At 37.6% G+C, this 27,718-nt stretch overlaps 1 protein-coding gene across 2 annotated transcripts in view; it reads right to left on the bottom strand.

Moving 5' to 3' along the window:
* The window catches only part of LOC128858546 (WSCD family member CG9164), a 66,976-nt gene extending 39,678 nt beyond the window's left edge, over nt 1-27,298 (bottom strand). For both annotated transcript variants that reach the window (XR_008454025.1, XM_054094923.1), the window contains exons 1-2: nt 26,959-27,298; nt 13,545-13,730 (exon numbers count right to left, since the gene is read on the bottom strand). Coding sequence is in view for 1 of the 2 variants with exons in the window: in XM_054094923.1 (XP_053950898.1) it covers nt 13,545-13,679 (135 nt within the window). In the remaining variant the exon portion in view is untranslated. The remainder of the gene's footprint in view (nt 1-13,544; nt 13,731-26,958) is intronic.
* Nucleotides 27,299-27,718: the final 420 nt, after the last annotated feature.

Raw genomic sequence — 27,718 nt, 5'->3', positions numbered from 1 at the left:
ATCTAAAGGGGGGAGAAGTTACATATATAAGTACTAAATTCAATGAACCTGATAAATTCCAGGAATTTTTAAATCAAATTAATAAAGCCAGACAGTAACCCAATTCCATATTTCCGGTGTATTTTACAATAAAATATTTTCAAAGTAGTAAATCAGCATTTTATTATATTTAACAATAATTAAAATTATAAAAGTAAACTCATAATTCAGTATATATTTGTTGAAACGAAAATGTAAACCAACTAAAATAACTTTAAGCTAAGTAAGCAAAATTGTAATACATTTTAAGTTCTAAAGTAAAATTAAATAAAAGAAAAGACAGATTGATTCAACCGCTATAACTGATCACAACGTGTCTTTCTAATTTTTTTAAAAACGCTCGAACGTCGGTTACTAATTTGTTTCGCGCACCTCTGCTTGTATACATACATGCCCGACTTCTGTCTTGTTTTGTCTTGCCATCTGGCGTCAAGGCGAACTTATGCTTTTATTTTAGTATATCATTCGCTCGGTATTATTGCCAGTCCGTTCGCGAAGTTTCTCGTTTTGATACACTGTCCTCCACTTAAGGCTGATCGTCCCAACTAGACACCAAATTCTTCGCTCCAAATGGAGCCAATCTCTCCAGGTGAAGTACTTTGATGCCCCCCTGATCAGTTTTACATTGCTGTATACGATACACCACATAATTCAATCTTTTACCCACAAAAAAAATCTCAGCAATGGTGTTGGCCTCTTGATTTGGTAAAGCCTGCTCTTACTGAAGTAGCCCTTATGGGCACGTTGCTGTTGTATTGCTGTAATCTTCCACGACTTCTCTCCTTTCGACCTTTCACTATCATACACTCCGCGCAATTTCGAATCCATTTTGCAATTGATTATCTGCAATTTACCAAGTAAAACCGCTGCTTCATCTTCTCCAGCGTTTGTGTGATACCCAAAAGACCTCCTCTTGGCTCATTGTGCACTTCCACGGATGCAATTTTAGCTTTAGGAACTATATTCAGATTGCGGGATGCAAAACTTCATCAACACACAACGAACTTTCCTCCCGCGACTAGATTTTTTTTACTTCATTTTTTATTCAGTTTTCATTGCGACTAGCTACAAAAAAGTAACGAGCGAATTGTAATGGGTTTGTATAAAATTAGTATTGGGATACTCCGTTTAAATATTACGGAAATAGATAAGATCAGCAAGGATGGAGGCCTCTGTGCTTATGTGTGTATTCAGTCTCTCTTTATAAGAATTGGCTACCTTCTTTATTGTGTCTTTTGTTTTTTTAAGGAGGTTCAAATCAAAATGTCAGAAACATCATCAAAGGTACCGTCGCAGCAGTGGTATGCGGGACATGCTCCCACTAACATTATAACAACCCTCCTTTCGTCAAGGTGGAGCCGCGTTTATGTCTATTGACACAACAGATACCTGCGTCCAGGTTCCTCTTACATGGGCGTATGGAGGTTATACGCTATCGAAAGTATCCATTGCTTCCACTTCATAAGTAGCTCTGCAGCAAATGAAACATTGGAAAAGGTGTCGTAAGTATTACCGTCTGATACCGTCTTGAGCACTTAGCTCAGGCGTCTGTTATTTGTCGTCGATATAAATCTATCATTGTTGCAAAATTTGTTGCTGCATTCCAGCAAGTATTTGATGCGATCATCTTAGCGATTAGATTTTCCGGGTACAGCTGACCACCCAGAAGTGCTTCAAGCGTTAGGCGCTCCTCTCTGAAACGAACGCAGTGGAAGAATACGCGTTCCGCACTTTCTATCGCGTTGTTGCAGTTTGAGCAGAACGGGGTGTCCTCCAGATTAAATCGATGGAGGTACTCCAAAACACAACCGTGGCCACCCAGTATTTGAGTGAGATAGTAGTCAACGTCTCCGTGTTGCCTGATCAGCCATTGGCTAATATTTGAAATAAGCCTATGAGTCCAACGACCGCTAGTTGACGAATCCCATCTGCTTTGCCATTCTTCTATCGAATGCGGTCTCTCTTCAGCTTTTTCTTCTAATGACGGCTTAACTCCTTGCCTGAATGTCGGCTGGTAGTTTGCCCGCAATAACGCCTATTGCGTCTCTCGTACTGTGCTGCGTATTGTATGCTGATCGTTTCAGCTCCGGCCCATATCAGGGCAGCGTAAAAGACTACGGACACGTCTCCTGCTGCCTTACGGGCCGCCAATATTAGGCAACATTCGTATAAGCGCTCCATTGATAGCATTAGCTTTTGCGCTTGATGCAGATAGGTGCTGCTTGTAGTTAAGTCGGCTGTCTATTATCACGCCAAGATACTTAATCGACTCTTTAGAGAGTATTTCATGGGTGCCTATACGTAGTTTTATTTCCTCTTTTTTTCTGCGCCCACTGATGAGTACCGCCTCGGTTTTTTGGGCTGCCAATTCCAATCCGGATTTTGCCAACCATAGAATCACCATAGCCTTGCTGCTACGTCATTGCTTTTTGCTTCCTGCTTGTCTATGTGTCTATCCGTAACTACAAGCGCAATATCATCTGCATAGCCTACAATAGCAGCACCGTCTGGTAGTTTTAGTTTGAGGACCCCGTCGCACATGACATTCCTAAGTATTGGACCAAGGACAGATCCCGCCAGTAATTTGGTATGTTTTTTGGCCACAGTCTGTATTGTATTGCAGAATTCTGTTGGTGAAGTAACTACGAATTATGCGCAGTAGGTAACCCGGTACACTTAGTTCTTGGAGAGAGATTACAATGTTGCCCCACTTTGCAGAGTTGAATGTATTTCCGCCAGGGTTTCTGCATTCGCTTCGTCAATATGCACGCTTTCCCAAGCACTTTGAAAAGTTCCAGTGTTGAAAGCTGATTTTTTCCATTGGCGGACACCCGTTTTGCATCTACGTACTATGCTGGATGTTTGTATCATAATGGCCAGATGATCGCTGTACGAATGAATGTATTTATTTACCGTCCAGATGGTGGTATTCGCTGTTAGCCGGCCCGCAAAGGCAAGGTCGATGATGGAGCTTCCCTTTTTGCAGTCGGACGTATATACGCCAGGAGTGTTCAGAAGAGCAAGGTCCAGCGCTGCGACGGTGTTCTCAACCAGCCGACCCCTCTGATTGGTATGTGTACTGCCCCAAGTTCTTGACCATGCGTTGAAGTCTCCTGCAAGCAGGATCGGCCTCTTTCTCCTTAATTCGAGTTCCAGCTCCACCATCATTTGCTCAAACTCCTGTAGATACCATCGTGGTGGTGCATAGCAACTGACATAGAACACATCGTCCCTTTTTATCCATGTAAATCCGTTGCGAACTGTCGCCATTTTACTCTGAGGAGTTTTATTGCCCACCAGCCAAACCGCAGATCCCATGTTACTATCAGCAATCCAATTGTGGCTGTCAATACTTTCAAATGGTTCAGAAAGTAGAACTATGCCAATGTTTTGTTCCGCTACAGTCTGCCATAGCGGGTCCTGAGCTGCTTGGCAATGGTTTGCGTTAAGTTGAAGAACTTTCATGTTTTTCTAAGATGCACCGCCTCTTGATAGCGCGGGCACTTTGCGCTGCCAGCTGCATGTGCTCCGGTACACAGCACACATTTTTCATCGTTTTTGCAGCTTGATGCTTGGTGGCCTTCTTTGCCACATCGTCTGCACAGTTTTGTGCGATCGGGTTCTTTACACACGGTTGCTACGTGATCTCGACGTCTTACCTATCCTACTTTGAGATGCCCTAGCTCCAGCACCTTTTTGGCATCATCTGCACGCAGTGATAAATATTTAAAGATACATATTGAATTTTAGCAAAAATGGTGTAAGCACGACAATGGACTAATTTGTTCGTTTACACTTTTCTGACATGGTATGAGAGAGTTCGACTGGGTTATCACTTCTACCTTGTTGAAAGTTCTCTGTCAATTCATTGAGCATGAGGATTTTTTTTTTCAAGATTACCTAATATTAAAGGGCCTTTCACAAAAGAGAGTGCAATCGACATATAAAAACAAAGTTTATAAATATATTATATATACTATAAAAAATTAAATTCAAATGTTTTGTTGAGATTATATTTGAATCTACATATGTATGCCCTTTCCAACAGAGTAAAAAATAAAACGACCTTTATTTGACCAATTAAAAACACAAACAGATAACCATCGCATAAAATATTCAAGCCATTTGTTTTATTTTGCAAAGGATACTTAACACTCATTAGTAAATTTTAAAATAACTCGCCCAGGAGTGAAGACGTAACCAAAGAATTTGGCGGTTAGCCCATGGAGGACTACAAATTAACTCAAGAAATGAAGGAATATGCAGTTTTCGTCGCTGTATATTTAGAAATCTCTACATACATTCTACATTGATATATTAACTCGCTTGCCGGAAACAAGTTCAATATTATATCTAATATAAATTGGATTCATCGTAAAGCACTAATAACAACGATCGTAAGATTTGTCCAATTCGGATTATTGACACCGTTCCCATTTATCCCACCTTAGGTCATAAGCATTTCCAATTTCGTTGAGTTCTCTAACCCAGAAAATGTTTCATTTTAAAACCGCTTTTGGCAGAAAATTAGGGAGTCTTTCATTCTTGTATTCGAATAATGTCTTATGTACATATACATATATTCCAAGTGTAGTGATAGAGTATAAATGTGTCCTTGTTCTAATCCTGCGTCAAGATAGGTAGCCCACCCTAGTCAGATAATTTGGAAATCTTCTTTATAAAATGCAATTGTAATTTATTCACATCTTTAAGTAATCCATGCTCCCACACCTGAGCTGCATAACTTTGAATGGCTCGACAGACAGCCTGGAACATCTTCTACTTATCGCTTGGATCTATATATTTTCTTTTTCCTAAAAAAACCATTACATAAGTTATTTGTAGTTATTTATTTATTTCAGTCTACAGAGAGACGTCTTACAAACTAATACAATTAATTCAATTCTGCAAAATTTCTTAATATTAATATAACATTAAAATATATAATATTGCTGTATACTGGTATATTACATAATTGGGCACATCGCATAATAGGCTCATTGATTGAATGATTGGTTTTGTTAGTTGAATAAACAAAAAGTTTGAAAGAGATTGGTCACCTTATTGCAAGTAATGTTTCCATTGATAACATTATAAGCAAAAATTAGTGAGAAGTAGTGAGATTCCTCTATCAGACAGTGACTGCAGGCCTAACAATTTCCGTCTACTGATATAATGATGAGGACCATTTGGCTAGTAAAACTTATTAAAAATGAATTTGGTAAACATTTTTTGTGTGTTTTCTATTTTTTAGAATCGATTTCGTAGTATGGATTCCATCAACGAGATATATTCTAGGCGACTTCTCGCTAAAGCAATATAAAGCGACTTCAATGTCTGAATATCTTTGAAGTTTTTAGTATATCTTCTAATAAGACAATGAAATCAAAATGATTGGAGAATGTTAACTTAATGTCAAATGTTTGATTTACAAAACGTACCAGGTTGTTATCACAATACATTTTTTTACATAGAGATATAACTGGTTTATTGTATATTACACCATTGCTCAAACGCACATACTATGTCTGATTGCAGATTATTGCTGCCAGATGGTTTGCAGTTGGCAAACTTAAAATGCGTCGGTAAGTCATTTATAAAAATAATTAATAACAATGGGCCACTGTGAGTTCCTTGCGGAATACCTGAATAAGATTCAACTAAAGTTTTAGAGACAATAGAACCGATTTTCTCAAATAATTTTATATTATTTAGAAAGCTAGCGAAGAAATCTAAGAGTTTTCCCCTGATGCCATAATGTTTGAGCCTATGTATAAGAATTGAGTGGTCAACTTTGTCAAACGCCTCTGAGAAATCTGTATATTTAACATCTAGCTGGGCATGGTTATTAAATGCATTTATTATTTTATTAGAGGTTAGAACTATTAGGTTGGGGAATAAGTTCGTAGCCATTTTTACCGAAGACATTTATTTAAACAAAAAATAATTATATCAATCAGTTACTCAATTATATATTCGCCGTTGCAGCTTACAACCTCTTCCCACCTCTCTACCAATTTGTTGATGCCGTTCCGCCAAAAATCGCCTGGTGTCAAAGATGTTGTTGAGTCAGTTCTTAAGGACCTCTTTGTTATCGAAGGAAACGCCCTTCATATGGTTTGACAAGGAGCGGAAAAGATGGTAATCGGTCGGTGCAAGGTCCGGAGAATACGATGGATGCTGAATGACGTCCCATTCGAACTCTTGGAGTGCGGCTTTGACGACTTGTGCAAGATGGGGCATGAAGGAGTATGGTTTGGCCATGTCGATCAGGTCTTTTCAGTCGAATAGCCTCATTCACACGGTGTAGCTAGGCAAAGTAAAGGTGCATTTCACAGTGCTTGCTTTCCCATCATCATCTTTAAATGAAGATCCGGCTTGACTCTTGTTTTATCTCCTGGAGTCACTCACTTCTTTTTTTGCTTAATATTGATAATATAGGCATTATTTCTAATCTCCCGTGACGGTTCGGTATAAAAAGTTTTGTTTATGACCGCGTGTTGTTCGATGGCAGGCGAAATGTTGAGAAGCAATTTGAAGGCGACTTTTGTTTTTTTCGATGCGCTCGTGAGGCACCGAATCCCATTGAATGAAAGAAATTGAGAATCGCTTATGATCGCAGTTCACTTTTTCCGCCAATTCACGACTGGTTTAGCGACCGTTCCCCCTCAAAACTGATTTGAGACGTTCTTCATCGAATTCAGAAAGCCTTTCGCTGCGGGGCGTGTCATCGAGGTCAAAGTTGCCATTTTTGAACTTAGCAAACCATTTCCATGCTGTAGACTTGCCTATAATACCTTCTCAATCGGAAATGTCCCGGCCTGCTTCGTCAGCTTTTTGATCTCGATGAAAAGCAAAGAAGAGCAGGTGTCGAAAATATTAATTTTTGCTTCCTGGATAAACTCAAAAATACAATTAACATGGTTTTGTAGCGCAGCAAACAAATCGTTGTAAAATAAAAAAAAATATAAAAACGCGATGAACTTATTCAATAGATTTGTGCAAACTGATCTTCTTGGCATGAAACCATGTTGGCACTTACAAATAAACTTATTTACATGATTGAATAACTTTGCTTGATTAATTGAATCGAAATTTTTTGTACATTGCTTAACAGCAGGTCTGTAGTTGCTGACATCATTCCGGCTATCGGATTTTTACATGAGCTCCGTCAAGCAGAATCAATAAAAATCCCATTATCTACACATTTCTGAAATAACCAAGTCAAGGAATAAGAAACAGAATCACAGCAAATCTTGAATAATTCTGAAGAAAAGCCTTCTCTGTCTGTTTTAGTGTTGGGCTTAAGCTTCATAATTGCAAGCTGTACATCATCTATACAAATTTCACAACTTCTTATAGTTGCTGATGATGGAGAGGATAAGGCTGAAACTGGCCTACTTTTCATGCACTTGAAATTAAAAAATTTCATAAGAATTAATGGGATTATCATAAGAGTCTAGAACCTCCCAATCAATTTCGCTGAGAAACGCGTTAATAGCCGCGTGATGTACTTTTGTGTAGTTATGGATATCTGCGTTAGTATCAAAATCATAGCATTCAAAATGAAGGAGTAATGCTTTATGGCGCAAAGAATTTTTTGATATTTGCTCATCGCATTCTTCACAAGAAATGTTTAAATCATTTGACGGAGATACAAGATATAGAATTTTACCATTATTATTTAAAAGGGAGTTACACTGTCTGAGAATATTCGACAGTAGTTACTAACCATTAATATATCGATATCTGACTTAAGATTGGTAGATAGCAGATTGTTACTATGATATAATATATAACCAGTATAAATTACTTAAATTGAATTATCCTTCTAATACGCTCTAGGAAGAATAAATCATTACTCCGAAGGTTTTTTCAAAGTATGTGAACATGGATGCGCTCTATAAAATATAAGGTAGAGATTAAATGCTTTGAATTAGAAAATGGCACATGAAAGCATTTCTTAATATTTAATTGAAGTAGATTCCTATCACACCATGCCCCCACGTTGTTGGGGTCTGATTGAAGAACCTACGAATCAGACAGGTTTCGTACAGTTTTAAAAATTTGTATATCGTCTGCATATAAAAGAAACTCGGATAAATGAAAACACTCAGATATGTCATTAATAAAAATTACAAAGAACACAGGGCCCAAAATGCTGCTCTGAGAGGCACCGGAAGAGGCAATAAAAGGATAAGAAGATACATTATCGACAACAACTACACATTCACGATTGAAGAGGTACGACTTTTTCCATTTAAGGAAAGTAGAGTGAAACTCAAAACTTATTAATGTAGAGTCTAAGACTTTATCGAAGGCCTTAGAAAAATCCGTATAAACTGCATCAACTTGAAGGCTATTATTGAAAGCTGATGTACAAAAATCTCAGAAAACAGTAAGATTGGTGACAGTTGACCTACCGATCAATACCATCCAATTCCGGCCATAAAAAATCGTTATTCATCTCTCGATAGCGCAATATATTCACCTGCAACACTTGTTATTGGAAAACCCTATACATACATGATAGTAACTGGCGAAGTATTCCAATGAGCATATATTTGTATGCAGCCACGTCTCAATTATGGCGATTATGTCATATTCATGTAACGAGACACAGCGACAGAAATGTGCAGATTTAGTGCGCATTTGGCTCATATTCTGGTAATATAATGAATATTTCGTATGTCTTTGGGTAACAACAAGTGAATCAGGTGGTGTGGAACTTAAGTAGTTACTTCTATATTCTACTTGCTATTGCCGCGTTGTTATTATTTTCGAAGTGTTTTTAAACGACAGGTTTGGTGTTAATAATACCCCTAAGTGCAATACTCATTTACAATTCTTTTCCCATGTACTGCTATTTTTTTTCTTTTCCTAACTTTCATGGGGATTACTTTGAAGGGGACAAAATAGATATTAATGAATAAATAAATAATTTTTGAAAAAACACAAAATTCGCGATACCTTTTGAACACACCTCGTATATATCGAAATGTCCGGGACAGAACATTTTTATTAGCTACTGTATTTTACTGTACGCTCATGCGGGCACTTGACAAACACGCAGCTGCGGTTGTCGAGAATTTAGAAGACATTTTTGCATACATATATACGGAGCCGCGGCCACTCGTCTTGGCAAAAATTCAAGATTCACCAAATATTGGCAAATATTTCTGTAAGAAATATTCCAGTATTAACTATGTATTTTGATTTGATACGTTCAATCTTAGATGTACATTTTAGTCATCATTGAGAAAAATTGGCAAATGAGCGGCTCGTTTTATGAATGAAAGTATTTTGTTCATAGAAATATGAGCTCGAACCTATCAATGAATTTTTTTTGTTGGCTGTACAACAGTTGAAACTGTTCAGCGCCGTCGCGACTATTTTAGTCTGTTCAGCGCCATGTTTGCGCATATTAAGGCATTTTGTTCTTGTAGTCGCTGGGCATAGAGAAGACTGTGTGTGCGGTTGTATTATGTACATGCATATGGGTATATTAATAAGCATTGTTTTGCTGGGAGTTCAGAACACAAATATGTACGTACATTACAAGTACGTACGTGCATAAGGAAAATAGAATTGTTTTAGCATATGTTAGGCAGGAATTCGATCATTCGGGTATTAACTCCTAATTATTGCATGTAGATATCATAAGGCGATGCATCTTGAGGTAGGTTTGAGTGCATACATATGTGTGTAACACTATGCAATTAAAGATGCAACTGATCTTTTGTACAAACATTACTAATATTATATATTTTTTAATATAGATATGTGTCAAGAAACCAAAACACTTGTACTCTCCATGCATTCTCGTTTAAATTTTTTTTCAACACAAAACTTTAGCAACAGTTTTTGCCAAATTTGTATAAAGTTTTAAATGTACTAAAACGCACGCACCAAACAGTGAGTTCGTTTTTGTATTTTATTTAAATTCTTCTTTTTAAATTATCAAGGGAACATAGAAATGCACAATCAAATGCCTTGCAAAATGCCTTCGGCCATTTGTCTATTTGATTTCTTACAGAAGCCAACAACTGTGCAAAACCAATATACAGGTATCCCTTGTATAACGCGGTCTTATACAACGCGGTTTCGATATAACGCGATTTGAAAAAATTAGGTTTCAGTACAACGCGAAATTTAGGCTTATATAACGCGAAGAGGAAAATACATAATTATAAAATCTGGTAACACTAATTTGCGTACCACATATATATAATATGTAATGTATTTTTAATGTAAACCGGGAATTACCCTTTTTTGCCTTCACAACATGTGTGAGTATACCAGAAAAGGAGCTTAAAAAAACCACCCACCAAAAACTGATAACAGATTTTGCAATTATAAAACCAGTAGAAGAACCACAAGGTCCCACAACTAGTTTCTTATCCAATAGCGAAAACTATGTTGAAGAAATATCTTCTGATGAAGCTATTGCTCCCCCAAAACGCCCACGTGCAAAGATCTTTGAAGACAGTGAAACAGATTAATTACCATAAGAAGTTTGAAGAATAACAATAAAGTTTTTAATAAACCTTTAATTTGTTTTAGTTTGTTTTTAAATTTTTTAATGTGCACATAATTATTTAAATTTTGTTTTTTGAATTTTGAAATATGTATGTACATATGTAATATATTATTATTCATATCTTGTGCTTTTAATTGTATAAGAAAGTCTGAACTTTAGTATTGAGTTGAAATATATGTGCATCTGTTATTTTGTATGTATTTTATTTTAAAAAAAAACCTACTGGAACATAACCCCCAAATTTATATGAAAACGATGTTTTAGATAACGCGGAATTACATAACGCGCAATTCTTCTGGAACGTAACTATCGCGTTATACGAGAGATACTTGTACTAAGAGAGAATTCACTGTAATTAGCTCTGTTAAAAGTTTCACCACCCCACGGCGGCGGTTAAACTTCATTTTTGACAATGCACACTATTCGTAGCTCGTGACACTTCTCTACATATACATTAACGTTAACTAATTCTTCATACAGGTCATTGAGGTATAAGGCAAAAAGCATTGGAGACATTAGACAACCTTGTTTTAAAAATAAGGTGAGTTTTCAAATTTCGCGGGCTGCGTACATTCGACACTCGATTATTTTTTTTATGTTGGTACACTCAACTTGAAGATATGTTTACGGTTTCCTCAATAAAGTTAACAAATTTTGTTGAAATTCTTATTTCGTATAATTTGTAAATTAGCAGTTTAAGAGACTTTAAAGTCAACAGAAAACACATCAATTTTCTCTCATGAAACTTTAAGTGCACTATTGACGCAAAATTGTAAATATTGTCAAGCATCGAGAAATTCTTTCTGAATCCTGCTTGGAAGTCTTTTAGAATTGCATTTTCTTCTACCCAGTCGTTCAGCCTTTTATTAAAAACACCCATTAAGGTTTCAGCAACACAATTTAGGATGGCTCCATATGTAGAAGTCCACGCAAGTGGGGAAAGTTACTGATTCACTTGAGAGTGGCCAGGACGATTTTTCTGCATATGGTACAAGCAGCTCACAACTCCCGGGATTAGTCCAAGTATCCTCTGGGTAGCTTCCGAACACCTGTTCGGGAGTGAGCTAAAGTGAGAAGCGAAACACTCCAGGATAGCTGGTTGTGCGCTGGGTTTTGGGCCCGCCACTTAAAAATCCCCTCCAATGAAAACATGCACAAAGCCTCGGATGAGAACTTCGAACACTGATGACGACCCCTGCAAACGAACTAAGGGCTATGATTTGATGGCAAGCACCTGGAGTGTCCAGTCCCTTAATGGGGAAGGTGCCTCTGCCCGGCTGGTTGATCTCCTCGTGAGAGTAAAGGCTGATATCACTGCCATCCAAGAGATGCGATGGACGGGGCAAGGCAAGAAAACCAAAGGACCTTTGCGACGTCCACTACAGCTGCCATGAAAAGGAGCGAAAATTCGGTGTCGGATTTGTTGTGGGAGAGAGACTTCGTCACCAAGTACTGTCGTTCACTCCGAGCGACTCACAACATCTCGTTAATTTGCCACCAAGCCTCGACGGAAGAGAAGGACGATGCGCCCAAAGATTCCTTCTATGAGCTCTTGGAACGGTCCTATGAGCGCTGCCCCCGCCAGGACATAAAAATCGTGCTTGGCGACTTCAACGCTAAGGTGGGAAAGACAATTGAGTAGTAAAGTCTTCTCTCGACGAACAAAACTAACACTCTATAAGACTCTCATCATACCCGTCCTAACGTATGCCGCAGAAGCGTGGACGATGACAACATCCGATGAAGCGACGCTTGGAGTGTTTGAGATAAAGATTCTGTGTAAGAGTTTTGGACCTTTGCATGTTGGCAACGGCGAATATTGCAGGCGATGGAACGATGAGCTGTATGAGCTTTACGACGACATAGACATAGCGCAGCGAATAAAGATCCAGTGGCTACGCTGGCTGGGTCATGTCGTCCGAATGGATACAAACGCTCCGGCTCTGAAAGTATTCATCTATCATACCCGTATTATATACTCTATCACAAATTGTTGCTAACTGCTGTAAAAGATCATATTTAGAGAATTCGTATGGTGTTCTATCCAGTCCTGGAGTCTTGTTCGGTGTTGTCGAGTTTTGAGGTTTTACGAAACTTTTCACATCGATTGTCATACCATTTTTCTTTTCTGTTGAAATGCTTGTTTGCATCTGATCCTGCGCTGCTGATATAATATGTATAATATGGATTAAATCTAACTCCTGCTTCAATGCTTTGGTTCTGTCTATGTTCTCTTTATACCTTGCTCCCATCGAGTATTTCTCCCACCTCGCATTTTTTAATTACCAAGCCTACAACGATTGGCATATGGTCCGACCACCCTTGCGGTAGAACTATCTACCATCTATAAAATGTCTTGCGGGACCTCATCTCCTCTTGCATGTCCCTGCAAAATTATAATTCCATTCCTCTTTCAAAATTCCATGAATTTTTTTTTCATTTCCATTAACCACGCAATTCTTCGAATTTCTATTCCCACAACCTGATTCGTCGATATATTCCTGTTCTTGTCCTATTTTTACATTCATATAACCGACTATTTTATTATTTTGTTATTCCACTCGTTATATAGAGTTTCTCAATTCTACTAAAACCATTTGACCAATATATGTACTCCACTCCAATAGCTTGGAAAATTTCTGCAGCTCTCTGACCTTGATTTTACTTCAATATAGTCAATTCCATCTATTTATTTAATCAATCTAATTTTCTTAAGTGCGCCCGTTTATTTGTTCATATGTTTTGATAGTATCCGATCTTGCGTAGAGGAAAATTTTTATTATCAGATACAAGTTTAATGTGCCAAAATCGATAGAAAATGTCTTGCCAATTTCAAACAACAAGCGAAACAAATTCCAGGCTTGAGTATGCCATACTCGTATATGGGTAGGTTAATCTAATCTTTTTGTTTTAGATATGCATGTATGTACACTAGATAAAAGAACGGATTGAAACAACTACTTACCTCAGCAAATCTTTCAGCCTGACCATTTCTTTGATTTGAGCGAGGGGTACTATTCATAGAAAGAAATAACACGCTGCATATATAAATAATGATTGTTACTGAAACTCCGAACAGACGCCAGCTTTGTAATACCATATCGCATTTCTTTCATTACTATTTTTTTTTTATTTTATGATTGGAGTTATCCTATAAATCAAAATTTCAGAATAAGGAATTAAATGAAGAAATATACATAGGTCGAATAAATAGACGAATATTTATTTCATAAATTATGCGATTTATAAAAAGTATAAACTCTACATATGTACATAAAAGTATAAGCTGTACATAAATTGGAACATTTTGCATGAAGAATTCTTTTTTACATTACTAAATATTATTTATGAATATTGAAGTCTCTAATGGCCGAAGAGCGTCGAAATCGAGTCCGGGGGTACAATCGGCAACCGATCAGATGGCCAGCACCACCAAGGTGTTCTCGCATAGCTTCTCGTGGACAGGGTACTCGGCAACGCAGAGGAAGGTAACGGGGATAGGGGGTTTGAGAGCCCTCTACAATCCGGATCCAAAATCAAGAGGTAACACTCGCAGGAGGTAAGGTGTCCCTCATGTTTGTATCAATCATCCTTGGGGTGATGGACAGCAGCTGGAAACACGCGCCGGAGGAATAGAAAGGGTAGCGTCTGCCATCTCGACAGTTTTTATGAGGGTGGATCATGTGTCTCAACGGATTGTTTGCACCTACTAACTGTCGACTACTATGTGCATCGCGGCAGTAACGTTGGTGGGGTAGTTTTGGAAAGTAGCCAAGCTAAATGCGGTTTAAAAAATGGATTCTCTGCGTCCTCAAGCCTTCATCTAGCTCTATTTCAGGGTACTTGGGGGAAATCATTCGCTACTGCTACCCACGCAAACACCCCAGCAAGTCCTAATTCTGCTAAATGCAGGGTCTCTTAGGCTACGGCCTTAACGCCTATGGCTTCGAGAGGGTGAACTACCCTAAATTTTACCAAACTGATGCCAGATGTTCGCAACTATAAATCCTTAGCTGCTGGAAGAAGATAAGCCCATGGTAAAGGAAACTCTGGTGGGCACGGATATTAAATCTGTTACGACAGGATGAGGTCGGCCATTAGCATCAGTCAGCCATTCAACAGGGTGGGACAGGAAATTCTTTTGGCCTCAGATGGCGAGGATAACGACCTTAGTATGTTGGAGATGATTATCGTATGAGGGAACTTATTACTGTGAGGGGACTTAGCGTTGCGACCTGAAATATCTATTGCATCCCTTCTTCTATTAAAATTTGTTTGGCGTTTTCATCTTCCTTCCTACAGAATAGTAAGATAATAATTCAATTTCCAATTCCTTGTTAGAATTCCTGTGATAATTCTATAATGAGATATGCACATCTTTTAAATTAGTTTATGTTAAAGCTACCTATCATTGATTTTGATTGCGATAAGCCAGATAGATTGTCCCAGTATGATCTTCTCATGTGCCCCGAAACCCATAGGGTACGTACGTAGAAGATCTGGTCTAAGATATTCAGCTTATCAAGTTACGATGTAGTTTAGAAAGAGTTGGGAGCCTTGATTGCTGTCTAGTTATCAGTTAAGATATAGAACTACCCGTTGTTTCAGTTGCGTTCAAGGTTAAAGTAAGCTTCCATTCCCAGAAATATATTTGTCTTCTTGCCTGGCACTTCCAGTTTTTCCCAGTCTGCAGACACCTTCCCCGGTACCTTGAGGGATCCGTGCGCCTACCATGTTAGTAGTGTTTTTATTGCCCAGTTCATATCCCATGACTTTGAGGTCTCAGGGGTTAGTTCAGCAAGAATATCAAACTTCCTGCAATTTTGATGAACGCCTGAATTAATGGTTAGTTTGGTTGTTGTGAAGAGAGTTGTGAAGAGGTGTGAGTTCTAGAAGAACCTCTATTAATGCCGCTGGACATGTACGCATGGCTTCTGTTTTGCAGACACACTCTAGTCCTTGGAACCCTGCTAGTGTGTTTATTACTAATCGCTTCATTGTGCAATTCTCCCAGTCTACTGCAATTGCATTTTTACCTAAATTGGATCTAAGAAAATGGTTCAAGATGTTTGAATTTGCATTTCTTAAATAATAAATTAAATAAATTGCACACGGGGAAAATTAAAAATTGCCAACATACATAACTTCCACCTACAGTCCTAAGAGGCCTAGGAAACCTTAAGCCTTTCAGCGCATGCATATGTCCTGTGGCTGCTCTATACCCTTCCTACCTTGACTTTGTGGATGTAAATAAAGCCCCATTAGATCATCTACACTTCCTCCGAAATCAGACCAAAATTATGCCAAACCTAGTGAATTATTTTGGGTACAATATTTATTAACACTATCAGAGCATAACAATTCAAGTATTCCAAATTAATATATATGTATATTTAAAACAATGGTGTACTAACATTATTTTGTGGGTGTACATTACCTAACCAAAACTGCCCTATCTCAACATTTTCTATAATATATACATATGTGGTCATTAACCCGAAGAAAAAAATATTAAGTTGTATTCAATGTATGTAAATAAGGAAACAAAAGGAATGAAATGGAATAAACAAAAAGATCAAAGCTAATATGCATAGGGTTTTTTAATAGGTGCGCATCAACTTTTTTCCGATAGGGAGGGCGAACGACGCAATATTTTTTATTTTTCGCTTGTCATTTGTAAACTTCATTGGTACACATTTCATCATTGAACGCTACACACTTGAGCAACGATTGCAAATCGTGCAAATTTTTTATGAAAATAATCGTTCTGTTGCTGCTACTTTAAGAGCATTACGGCCATTTTACGGTCCATTTAACTAGCGGTCCCGTTTTGGGGTTATGTGAAGTCATTGGTCTACAGTAACAAGCCGGCGACGATTTGTGAGCTCAGAGCCAATATTGAACGCGAAATTGCTGGAATTTCGGCCGATTTATGCAAAAGAGTGGTCGAAAATTGGGTTCAACGATTGGACTTCGTAAAACGTGCACGCGGTGGTCATGCAAAAGAAATCGAATTTCATACTTAAATGTATATGTTCAAACTCGATAATAAAAAAAAAATTAGTTAAAAAAGTCAAACCGTTTGTGTTTTATTCAAAAAAGTTCAAAAGTTGAAGCGCTCTTACTGAAAAACCCTATATATGTAATATAATGGAATGAATAATGAGATCTGAATTCGACAATGAGTGGCGTCATATTAGCACCAGTATGGCCAGACTAACATTTTCGTAACTTGATTCAGCATTTTTTTTTGTTATTTATTTTTTTCTAATTTAAATGTAATGTTTATAATTTTGTAAAATATAATTTTTTTTTTAATTAGTTCAATAATTCACTCAGTGTTATTTAGCTTTACTTTTTTTTAACATCTGGTCAAAGTGCCCGCGATTGCGGTTATTGTTGATGTTCCTCTCCTTCCAGCAGTTAAATCTCTTTCTCGAACTAAAACGCCATTTAAAGAAAATAAAATACCAAATTTTTATTGAGTTACCTAAAGAACTTTGTATGCGTGACAAATTGTCTTTAAAATGAACGTTTTTTTTATATAAATGTGTTATGGTTATGTCAATTTAATTTAGGAGTTTTTAGTTAAGCGAAAGTCTTTTGTTAAGAGAACGACTTTTGCTATATTTGAGGTTATGTATGGTTTCTTCAGAGTTTTCTGGTATTTTGTTGCTTACTTTTACAATGAATACACCTCTTGATGCCCAATGTCCCACTAAGGATTGAGGACCGGAAGAAACGATTACACCTCTATGGTTTTAATTCGAATTCAATAAATTCAAACGCTTTTTAAAATGTGTAAAAAGGTTTTCAATGTTAAGAAAAGTTGAGAGAAGAAGATTTAATATTCTAGCATAACCTTAAAAGGAGCAAAGAATTAAATTTTCACTTTCAAAATATCAAATTTTATAAGAACCAACAAAATTTCATTAACACTAAAATCTTCTCAGAATAACCTTTTTTAACATTATTTTGTTTAATAATACAGTTTTTTTTAACTTACAGTTTCGGTGGTTTTAATTAAAAAAAAACAACAAACTTAAGAATTTTCGCATTTTGCGAACTAAATTTATTGTGAAGAGCAAATGGTTGGCAACACTACATAACTCAGCTAATGCGACGTCTCGCACTCTCTGGTGGGCGCAATCTTATATAAAGGGTCCGCCATATAACTTTACGGAATTAAAAATGCTATAAAAAAGAAACTACTCAATATATTTCCAAACTGTTTTTTTTTATTTTGAAGTACAATCCTTCCGGTTCATGATGGAACACAACTTCATTCATATGGCTGCCTCGGCTAGCCATGTACCATCCCATACGATCGGTCCAATTTTTCAACACATTTTCGATTGTATGCGGCTGTATTTCAGCTATGACATCGCGTATGTTGGTCTTCAGTGCATCAATTGTTGCTGGTTTGTTGGCATAACACTGGTCTTTGACGGCACCGCACGATTTTTGTTCGGTCACGCGTTGGTTTGTCAATAAGAAACCCAGTTTCTCTTACTTTTTTCGCAAAGTAACGCACATACGCTTCATTCGGTGCTTTTCTTCTTCCCATTGCCGTACATAGTGTCTGCAACATTACCATGATTTTCAAAGTAATGTCCCAATATTTCCCAGCGTTCTTTGATCGTATACACAACGTTTTTCGTTCAGCGGGAGAATAAAACTAATTTTCTGTCAAATCAGATGACAGCTAAGTGTTACCATTCTTCAAATAATACCTAGTTCAAATCCGTAACGATAGATGGCGGGCCCTGTATATATATATGTATATATATAATACCGAACAGTTATTAACAGCTAAAAAAAATTATTTTTTGATAACAAATTTTTTAAATAATAGGAAAGCTCAAGTGAATTTATCAGAATAAATAGGAAGAACCTAATACATATAATTTAGCAACATTCACATAGCGAAAATTCCTTCTACGCGTCGTTGGACTGCTATATCGACACCTAGAATATGTAAGTGCGATTGCTAATATCCTTTTTTATGTTAATATTCACTCTCTCTCTCATTTAAATTCATGTAGAGGTATGTATGGAAGCAAGAATGATAGAAACAAGATTGCGCCCACCAGAGAGTGCGTGACGTCGCATTAGCTGAGTTGTGTAGTGTTGCCAACCATTTGCTCTTCACAATAAATTTAGTTCGCAAAATGCGAAAATTCTTAAGTTTGTTGTTTTTTTTTTTAATTAAAGCCACCGAAACTGTAAGTTAAGAAAAACTGTATTATTAAACAAAATAATCTTAAAAAGGGTCATTCTGAGAAGATTTTAGTGTTAATGAAATTTTTTTTGATTCTTATAAAATTTGATATTTTGAAAGTGAAAATTTAATTTAATGTATGTGTACATACATATTTACATATATATAGGTACATACCTATATATTTGGTTGAAAAGGGAAATTCATTAGCAAGAAGACATAGGCGATAATAGTTAGTTGCGTTCGACAACATAAAAAGGTGTAATACTTGTAGTTATTCCTAATTTTTGCAAGTAAACGTTGTAAAAAATTATCTATCTATAACAAAATTGATAAATAATAGAATTGATAAAAAATGCACATTTTTAAAGCGCTCTCACGAGAAAAAGAGTTTCGCATCTATGGTTGTGGTTCGATTCTAGAAAAACGATCATTTTGTACTGGAGAAATTTTAGCCAGCAAAAATTATCCATCACAAAAACATATAATCCTGAAACATAAGATTGAACTTTTTGGAAACAAAAATTTATTTTTTGGTGAATCTGGTCTTTTGTACACGATTGATGGATGGCGATGGCCAATTTTGTTAGCGAACACAACTAATATTAATAGTATAACAGGATATATTACTGTTATCTATCTAATCACAAATTTTTCAATACTATACTAAAATTTTCGCATTTTCACAAAGGACGGAGAGCAAATCAGGAAAAGATTCAATGCTGCCGTCATCATGTAGACTAATCAGCCTCTCGAAACTTTTTCAAAAGGTACTGATATCTAAAAGAAATCCTTTCCCTAATAAATATGTAATAAAACCAACACATTAATTTGGTTTTCGTGAGAAACAAAAAAGAAATTGGAAGAAAACAAAGAATTTTGTTTCCATGCGTGAGCTTTCGGAATACCTTCCAGAGCACAATCCCTTTTTAAAATATATTTCGAAGGATAGAAACCATTATGGGTCAACTGGTATGGTTATGACCAATGCTGTACTATATGGAAATTTTTGGAACACACTTCCATTTGTGCTTCGTTTAGGTTGCGCTGTAACAATAAAGCATGGCGTTAAAATATATGCTCAAGTAACTACCTTAAGGGGTTATACGCAGTTATGAAGCAAATAAAAGACGGGTTGTCAAGGATTTATCCTGAAGAAACTTCAGAATATTTTAATTTGAAAATTTTTGGCGGTTATAAAAGCATCCTTCAAGAACGTAACAAAATTTTTTATTTATGAAAATGTTGATTAAAAAAAGACGATTTACGGTGTACATCGTAACTCAGGATTGGATTATCTGAAATCAAAAAACCAAACAAATTTTGTTAATATATTAGATTATCTAGTAATTAATCGTTCGGCTAATCAAAATAGTGAATTTTCACAAAATGGCAGCTTTTAAAATAAATGATTTCGATTTTTACGTTAAAATTTGGCCGTAAATTGATTATAAAATGGAAAATAAGTATCACATTTACAAAAGGAACGATTAATTACTAGAAAATGTATCTTTAAAGATTGAGTTAAAACGGTTGACCGATCAAACAAGCCGTTTTCGAGATATCGTGTACACCGACTTGAAAAATGCCGTTTTGAAAAAAACACGTTTAAAGTTTCAATACCTACCTTAAAACGTGCCGAGGCATCTCTACATATTTAGGTATAACTCCGAAAGTATTGCTTAGATCTACTTCAAATTTCGTGCGTATACTTTTGAATATATGTACATTACAAAAATGCAATAAAAAAATCGATTTTTTTGAAAGTCATAACTGCGTATAACCCCTTAAAGCTTTTAACATACATGTTCAAGTAACTACCTTAAAACTCATAACAAATATACTCGAAGTTGTCAATGATCAATTTTCCAATGATAAAACAAGGTAGCCAATTCTTGATTAGCGTATTTTAGGTTGCAACTCAACAGCTGATTTTATTTATGATAATTTACTAAATGACATAGGCGGGGCTAAGAAAAAGCAATTATTTTTACAACAAATAATATACATATGAGCATATGTATGTGCGACGTTACGTTAGCGATTCCCAACTCCAAAACGTCCATATAAAAGCATCGATCCAATTATTTCAGATGAAGTAAATAAACAAATGCTTTTCGATTCTTTTTCTCAACAGTCTCAAAGTGAGTTTTCTTCCGAAAAAAGACGCCGTCGTAATGCTAATGAAAAATTTTAATTATTAATATTCATAAAACAAGTATCAGTGAGAGAATTATTAATCCCAAGACAAACAAATTTTCCATTTAAAATGCAGAGCAATATCGCTTGCATTCGCTATGACAATAAATTAAACTGAAACGCAATAATTAAATAATGCAATACTACCATACATACTATATATACCCTATGATCAGAAAGTACCGGGAATGTTTAAATAAAACAAAACAGAGTTAAACTTCAGGCAAATTTATTTTATCTCCTTCAAAATATGACCCGTCTGCCAACGTTTAACCCAGTCCTAGATGCACCCCTGGTAGGCCGACGAAGGGATGGCCTCCAGCTCCTTTGATCTCCTCTATCGACTGAAATCTCTTTCCACGAAGTGGTAACTTCAACTTGGGAAACAAAAAGAAGTCGCACGGGGCCATATCAGGTGAATACGGTGCTTGCACGATGGTATTTACTTGGTGTTTGGTCAAATACTCCAGCACAATTTGGGCTCGGTACGAAGGCGCGTTATCATCATGCAAAATCCAAGAATTGTTTGTCCATATTTCCGGCCATTTAAAGCATCTCTCAAACGCTTCAAGATGGATAAATAATATTCTTTATTGACTGTCTGGCCCGATGGAAGGTACTCATGGTGCACTACGCGTTTGCAATCGAAGAAAACAGTCAACCCGGTACTTTTTGATCATAGGGTGTGTACATATCTAGCTGCCTACCCCCGCTTCTCCTCACGATTGGTTATGTGTAGCTTAGCAGCCAAAAAAAAAAAAACGATCACGCACGCCGGAAATTGTCTTCAAAAATTTCCTATACATATACAGCTTATATGAGACTGGCCATCTGGCGTGACTTACTATACACGAAGAAATTAAGTTGGGCTGTTAAGTCGTGCTAGACCCTTCGTCGGCGCCGAAATATTTACAGAAGGAAATGTTTTCCAGAAAATTGTATAAAATAATCGAAAAAGTGGTCTACTAGCGGTCGCCCCTCGGCAGGCAATGGCAAACCAGTGTCCGAGTGTATTTCTACTCTGAAAATCTTCTCATGAATAAACCAACATGAATAGGTCCCTCCATTTACGGAAAAACATTAATACGCACACCACAAATAGGAGGAGGAGCTCGGCCAAACACCCAATAAAAAGTGTAACATAATCAAAGCTTTACGACCGCAAATATATATTAGTTTTTTCAGATATACGTTAGAACAATGTAATGGGTAAATAACCGTTTGGGTAACCGTTCGCAAAACGAAAATAAGAGGGCAACAAAGAAGCACAAAATCTCGGATAAGGCTGCGGTTGTCTCCAAACCTATCAAGCAGTTCAGTGAGGTGGCACGGGACCATCTCCAAAAGGCACCGGTAGACGATCGACAAAATCGAATAATCGTCGATCATGTCATGGCGAATCCGGAGGGTCCATCGCCTGGTTTCGACTCGGTGGAAGTGGTTCGCATGATTGGTAAAATATTTATAATTGGTAAGCATCTGGGAGGACTTGAAGTTCAAGCTCATTCCAGCCAGAAAGATACCACGAAGGCCGAGGGCTCGCATCTGGATACCAAACATGGAGTTTGAAGCCAATCAGTTGATTCCTTATCTCCATTCTTACAACTCCTTAGTGCCGATGACCGATTGGTCGATCATTAAAGTGGAGGCTCCGCAGAAGCACAGCGTGTCGTTCCTTCCTCAAATCACAGAAGAGAGCTCTGGACCACTGCAAAAAGTGGAAAATAAACTTCGGTTCGTCATACGCAAGGCCCAGATATTCCGTTCTGCGAATCCGGAGCAGGAGCAGGATGCGGTCGACCGCACCAGCCAACTGCTGACTGCCATGCAGTTAAATGTCGCCAAACCTGGGAAAATAAATCAATAAAAAATGGTTTTAAAGGTGGTCCAAATTAACTTGTAGCATTCACATACTGCAACGCACAACCTAACCGTTCTCCAAGGGGAGGAAAACGTTGGCATAGCCTTAATCCAGAAACCCTGGTTGTGTAGCAACGAGGTGAAGGGGTTCTTGGGAAGAAACTACAATCTATACTATAAGCGATCTCAAGGTAATCCTAGATCATGTATTGTAGCCAAAAAACATTTAGAAATATTTTTAATCCCATCATATAGTTCACGGGATGTGACGGCTGTTGAGGTGGAAGCCGCTGACGGCGTCAGCATCACACTTGCTTTTAAATATACAGCACATGATCGGCCAGCACCGCCCGAGGAGGCTCGTAGGCTTGTGCTTGAAGAAACCAAAAACAAAATCCTGCTACTCGGATGCGACGCCAACGCAAGGCATGCTTTGTGGGGAAGCTCTGAAACTAACGACCGAGTCGTTTTATGATTTCATGATCAATCCTAACTTATCGGTATGTAACAGGGGTAACACTCCCACTTTCACCTTTCCTAGTACGAGGATGGGAGGAAGTGATTGATGTTACTTTACTGTCTGAAAATAGCCCAGTAAGGGTAGATAATTGGAGGGTATCCAATAAAAGGTCCATTTCGGATCATAGTTGGATCCTCTACGATTTATATCTTAAGGTAGATCCCCACTTACCCTATCGAAATCCTTTAAAGACCAACTGGAAGAGGTTAAAAAATGTAGTAAACAACAGGATAGGAGGGATTCCTTTCCACCAAATCACTCTCACGGAAAGAATTGAGAGTAAGGTCATGACACTGGAAAATGCATTTAGTAGGGCCTACAAAACGTCCTGCCCCATAAAATTTAGTAAAAAAACTCACCCTCCTTAGTGGAGCAGTGAGCTCTTAAAACAAATCTAGATCAACGTTTAACCTCAGCTACTCGAAGGGAAATTTGCAGTTGTACAGAGAAAGTCGGCGACAGTTCAAGAAGGTAATTATGGCCGCAAAAAAAAGAGCTGGAGGGAATTGTGTTCGTCAATCGAATCCACCAGGGATTCTGCTAAGCTCGCCCGTGTTCTTTCCAAAGACCATTCAATGGCGTCTTAGGCTAAGAAAGCTGATGGTACTTGGACTGCAACGGCAGAAGAATCGCTAGAACTTACAGGAAAATTTGGACTGTATCCTACCACGGCTAGAGAAAAGTTTTAAAGCGTGTTTAAACTTCGGCAATATTCCAGATAGTTGGAAACTAGTCAAGGTCGTCTTCATACCAAAAATAGGTAGGAGGGGACATGATTCAGCGAAGGACTTCAGGCCAATCAGTCTTTCCTGTTAAAAACTTTTGAAAGACGTTTGGATGTACACCTCAGAAGCTCTTTGGAGGACTCTGGTATATCACCTGCACAACACGCATACCTTAAAGGCAAATCTACGGAGACAGCGCTTCAAGAGGTAATTCGAACAATAGAGGGCTCTCTAGAGAACAAACATTATACCATGATGGCATTCTTGGATATAGAAGGCGCCTTTAACAATGTTAGTACAGATGCCATCCAACGGACGTTGATAGACTTAGAGGTGGACAATTGCATTAGTAACTGGGTCATCTCTATGCTAGAAACCAGGATCATCAAAGGTAATATGGGTAATAGCAACATAACCAAGAAGGTGCACAGAGCACTCCACTGGGGAGAGTATTATCTCCACTTCTTTCGCTATGTGTGATCAGCAAAATCTTAATAAAACTTAATAGAGATGGGGTAAATTTGGTAGCGCACTCTGATGATATGGTGCTACTGGTGTCAGGACTGTGTCCCAATACGATCAGTGGGATCATCCAAAGGACGTTAGGGGTGCTTAACTCTTGGGCCACAGGATGTGGCCTAAATTTAAACCCGCGTAAAACAGAATTTATGCTATTTACCACCAGATACAAGGTACCAACTTTTATCCTATCAAATATCAACGGACAAACTCTTTCACTTTCACGCGGTGCTAAATACTTAGGGGTAATTCTACACTCCAAACTTAGCTGGAAATTAAACGTCGAAGAACGGGTAAGGAAAGCAGAAATTGCTTAATATGCCTGCAAACGTATGCTTGGAAGAAGATCGGGGCTTCAACCGAAGTATACATTATGGCTGTATAAAGCGGTTATACGACCAATTTTATCGTATGGTTCGGTACTTTGATGGAAAGCTCTAGCGAGAGATTACAATACCAAATTACTTGGCAGAATACAAAGATCAGCCTTTGCAATAACGGCCGGTGCAATCAGAGCATGTCATAGGGAGGCACTCAATGTACTGACACACGTTATTCCAATAGGCCTACATATAAAGAAAACGGCAACCATGAATGCATTTAGGTTAAATGAGCAGGTCGCTGGAAAATAGAAACTTACGGACATGCCAGTCTATTATTGCGACAAACTCACTTAACCTCGGTGCGGACTGACTACATCGTCCCGACGGTAACTTTCAATAGGAATTTTGACACTCTCTTCTCATCTAAGGAAGAATGGAATAAGGGATTCTCTCTAAACAACTTCGACACTACAGTCTATGCAGATGGCAGTAAAATGGATTATGGTGTTGGAGCTTGTATATATTCTCAAAGACTCAGAATTGAAAAATCTATGCGTCTCCCTAATACCAACAGTGTCTTCAAGACGCAACTGGGAAAGCTTGTAGGCTACTAATCACAGATCCCTCTTTTAAGGACAATATCGCTATTCTTTCGGATAGCCACACTGCAATCCAGGCACTGGATTTGGCTACAACAACCTCTAAAAGGGCGGAGCAAAGTCGAAATGGGCTTACCACCTTGAGTGAAAACCATAAAGTAGCCTTAATTTTGGTCCCGGGGCACCAGAACATTGAGGATAACGAAAACGCAGATGAACTGGCAAGAGGGGGATCTGCCATGAATAACGTTCTTGCAGTACCGGTATTCATACCATTAGGTGCAGTCAAGAATGCAATTTCCCTAAAATACTTTCGAACCGCAGATTGTAGATGGAGAGACCAGACGAAATGCAAAATTAGCAGGACGTTATGGCCCACCTATAACCTGAAGCAATCGTCGACATTGATAAACATGAAACGACGGGACGCCTGTAGACTAACAGCATTCATAACTGGCTTTTGGTCTATCGGAGAACAAGCCGCCAAAATGGGCATCCCTCACAACACATTCTATCATTGTTGTAAACAACCGGAGAAAAAGGAAACAATCTTTAATTTCCTCTGTGAATGCCCTGCCCTATGGAAGGACAGAACGTTAACCCCGGACAAACCGCTGTTCGAGAGTCTCGAGCAACTGTTTGGCTTAGATGTCAACAGCCTAATAAGGTTCCTAAACCGCACAGGCCGGATATAGTCTTGCTGTATATCACTGTTGAAACAGTTGGAAACGAGGATGTGGCAACAAAATGGTGCGGAAGCGCTAGTTGGATGAATCACCACTACAACCAACCATGGGTATATTCAGAAACGCATTATAAATGCGCAGTAATTGCAGCGCTGGCAGCACTGCCAATGTCACAAGTGTTGCAATTGATAGATTGGCAGTATTAGAATTTTTCCTGCAAATAATGCGCGACGTTTGATACAAAAATGGCGTTTTCGAACGCGATGCATTTGCAGTACTGCCATATTTGTATTTCTGAACGCATTGCCAACACTGCAAAAGTACGTTGCGCATTATAATGCGTTATTGAATATACCCCATAATGGCAATAATTCATAGTCTCTGTTGATAATAAATGTAGTAATGTATTGTATATAAATATGCATATGCGTATGTATGTACATATGGCATACTAAACGCTAAATGGATGCATCTAAAAATGTAAACATTTTAGACATTTGTTGATTAAACACACTGAGAAAATTAGAAACGTTTACGATACAATTTCAATTCAAACTTTTCGTATTGGGTGCAATATTTTGTCAAATAGGTGGGGTGTTTTAACGCCAGACGGATTCACCAGTTTTTAGGTTTCAGGAAGGATATTTGTTTTTGCACCACAAAGTCTTGGGTGCTCTAAAATTATTTGTATTATGCTCGTTACTTGCAAACATAAATATTTACTTACATATGTATGTGGGCGAAAGCAAAAACGTAAAGAAAGAGTTATCTTTCTCAGATATTTAAAAGCACTATCACTATTTGAATTCTTGTTTTTTTTTCATTTATTTAGCGTGGTATTGATTTTATGTCTTCACATGCCGCTTCTCACGCCGCTCGAGATATTGTTTCTTACATTCCTCTAGATATGCATGTGTAATGAAAGCCATGACGAATTTATAGGGCGTCACTTTGTCCCGAAAACTTTGCAAACAAAATTATTTGTATGTACATTATATGGCCATTGATTTTGGATGCATACGTATATACACACATATGTATATATGAACAACTAAGTATTTTGCGTGTTTTACTTCCTCATACAAATTTTGCAATCTCGCCAATATGCATAAATTTTAAGATAGACTTTCCAAATTCTGCAGGCACAATATTTTACCAAGGCACAATACGTTCAAGTTATTGATATGCTATGAATATAAGCACCCTGTGTTCATAGACCGTAAGGCGCATGTCCCACCAACATCTGTTAAATTGTATGTCTACAGGAATGTATGTACATAAATATGTATGTGTGTGCCATAGGATCCATCAAACTCGGGGTGGTGCAATTTCGTGTTGGGTTGTCTATTTGATTTTTAAATTATTATTTTAAACATTTAAAATTTTTATTTTACTCTCAGACCTTACAATATTTTTAGTCGAATTTTTTAAACAGAAAGGATTATATGTAGAGGGTTTATCAGCATTTAATCGCATGACATAAGCGA

Source organism: Anastrepha ludens, chromosome 3, assembly GCF_028408465.1.
Source record: "Anastrepha ludens isolate Willacy chromosome 3, idAnaLude1.1, whole genome shotgun sequence".
NCBI lineage: Eukaryota > Metazoa > Arthropoda > Insecta > Diptera > Tephritidae > Anastrepha > Anastrepha ludens.
Note: the sequence above shows the minus strand (reverse complement) of the source record. Positions and strands in the feature narration are given on the sequence as shown.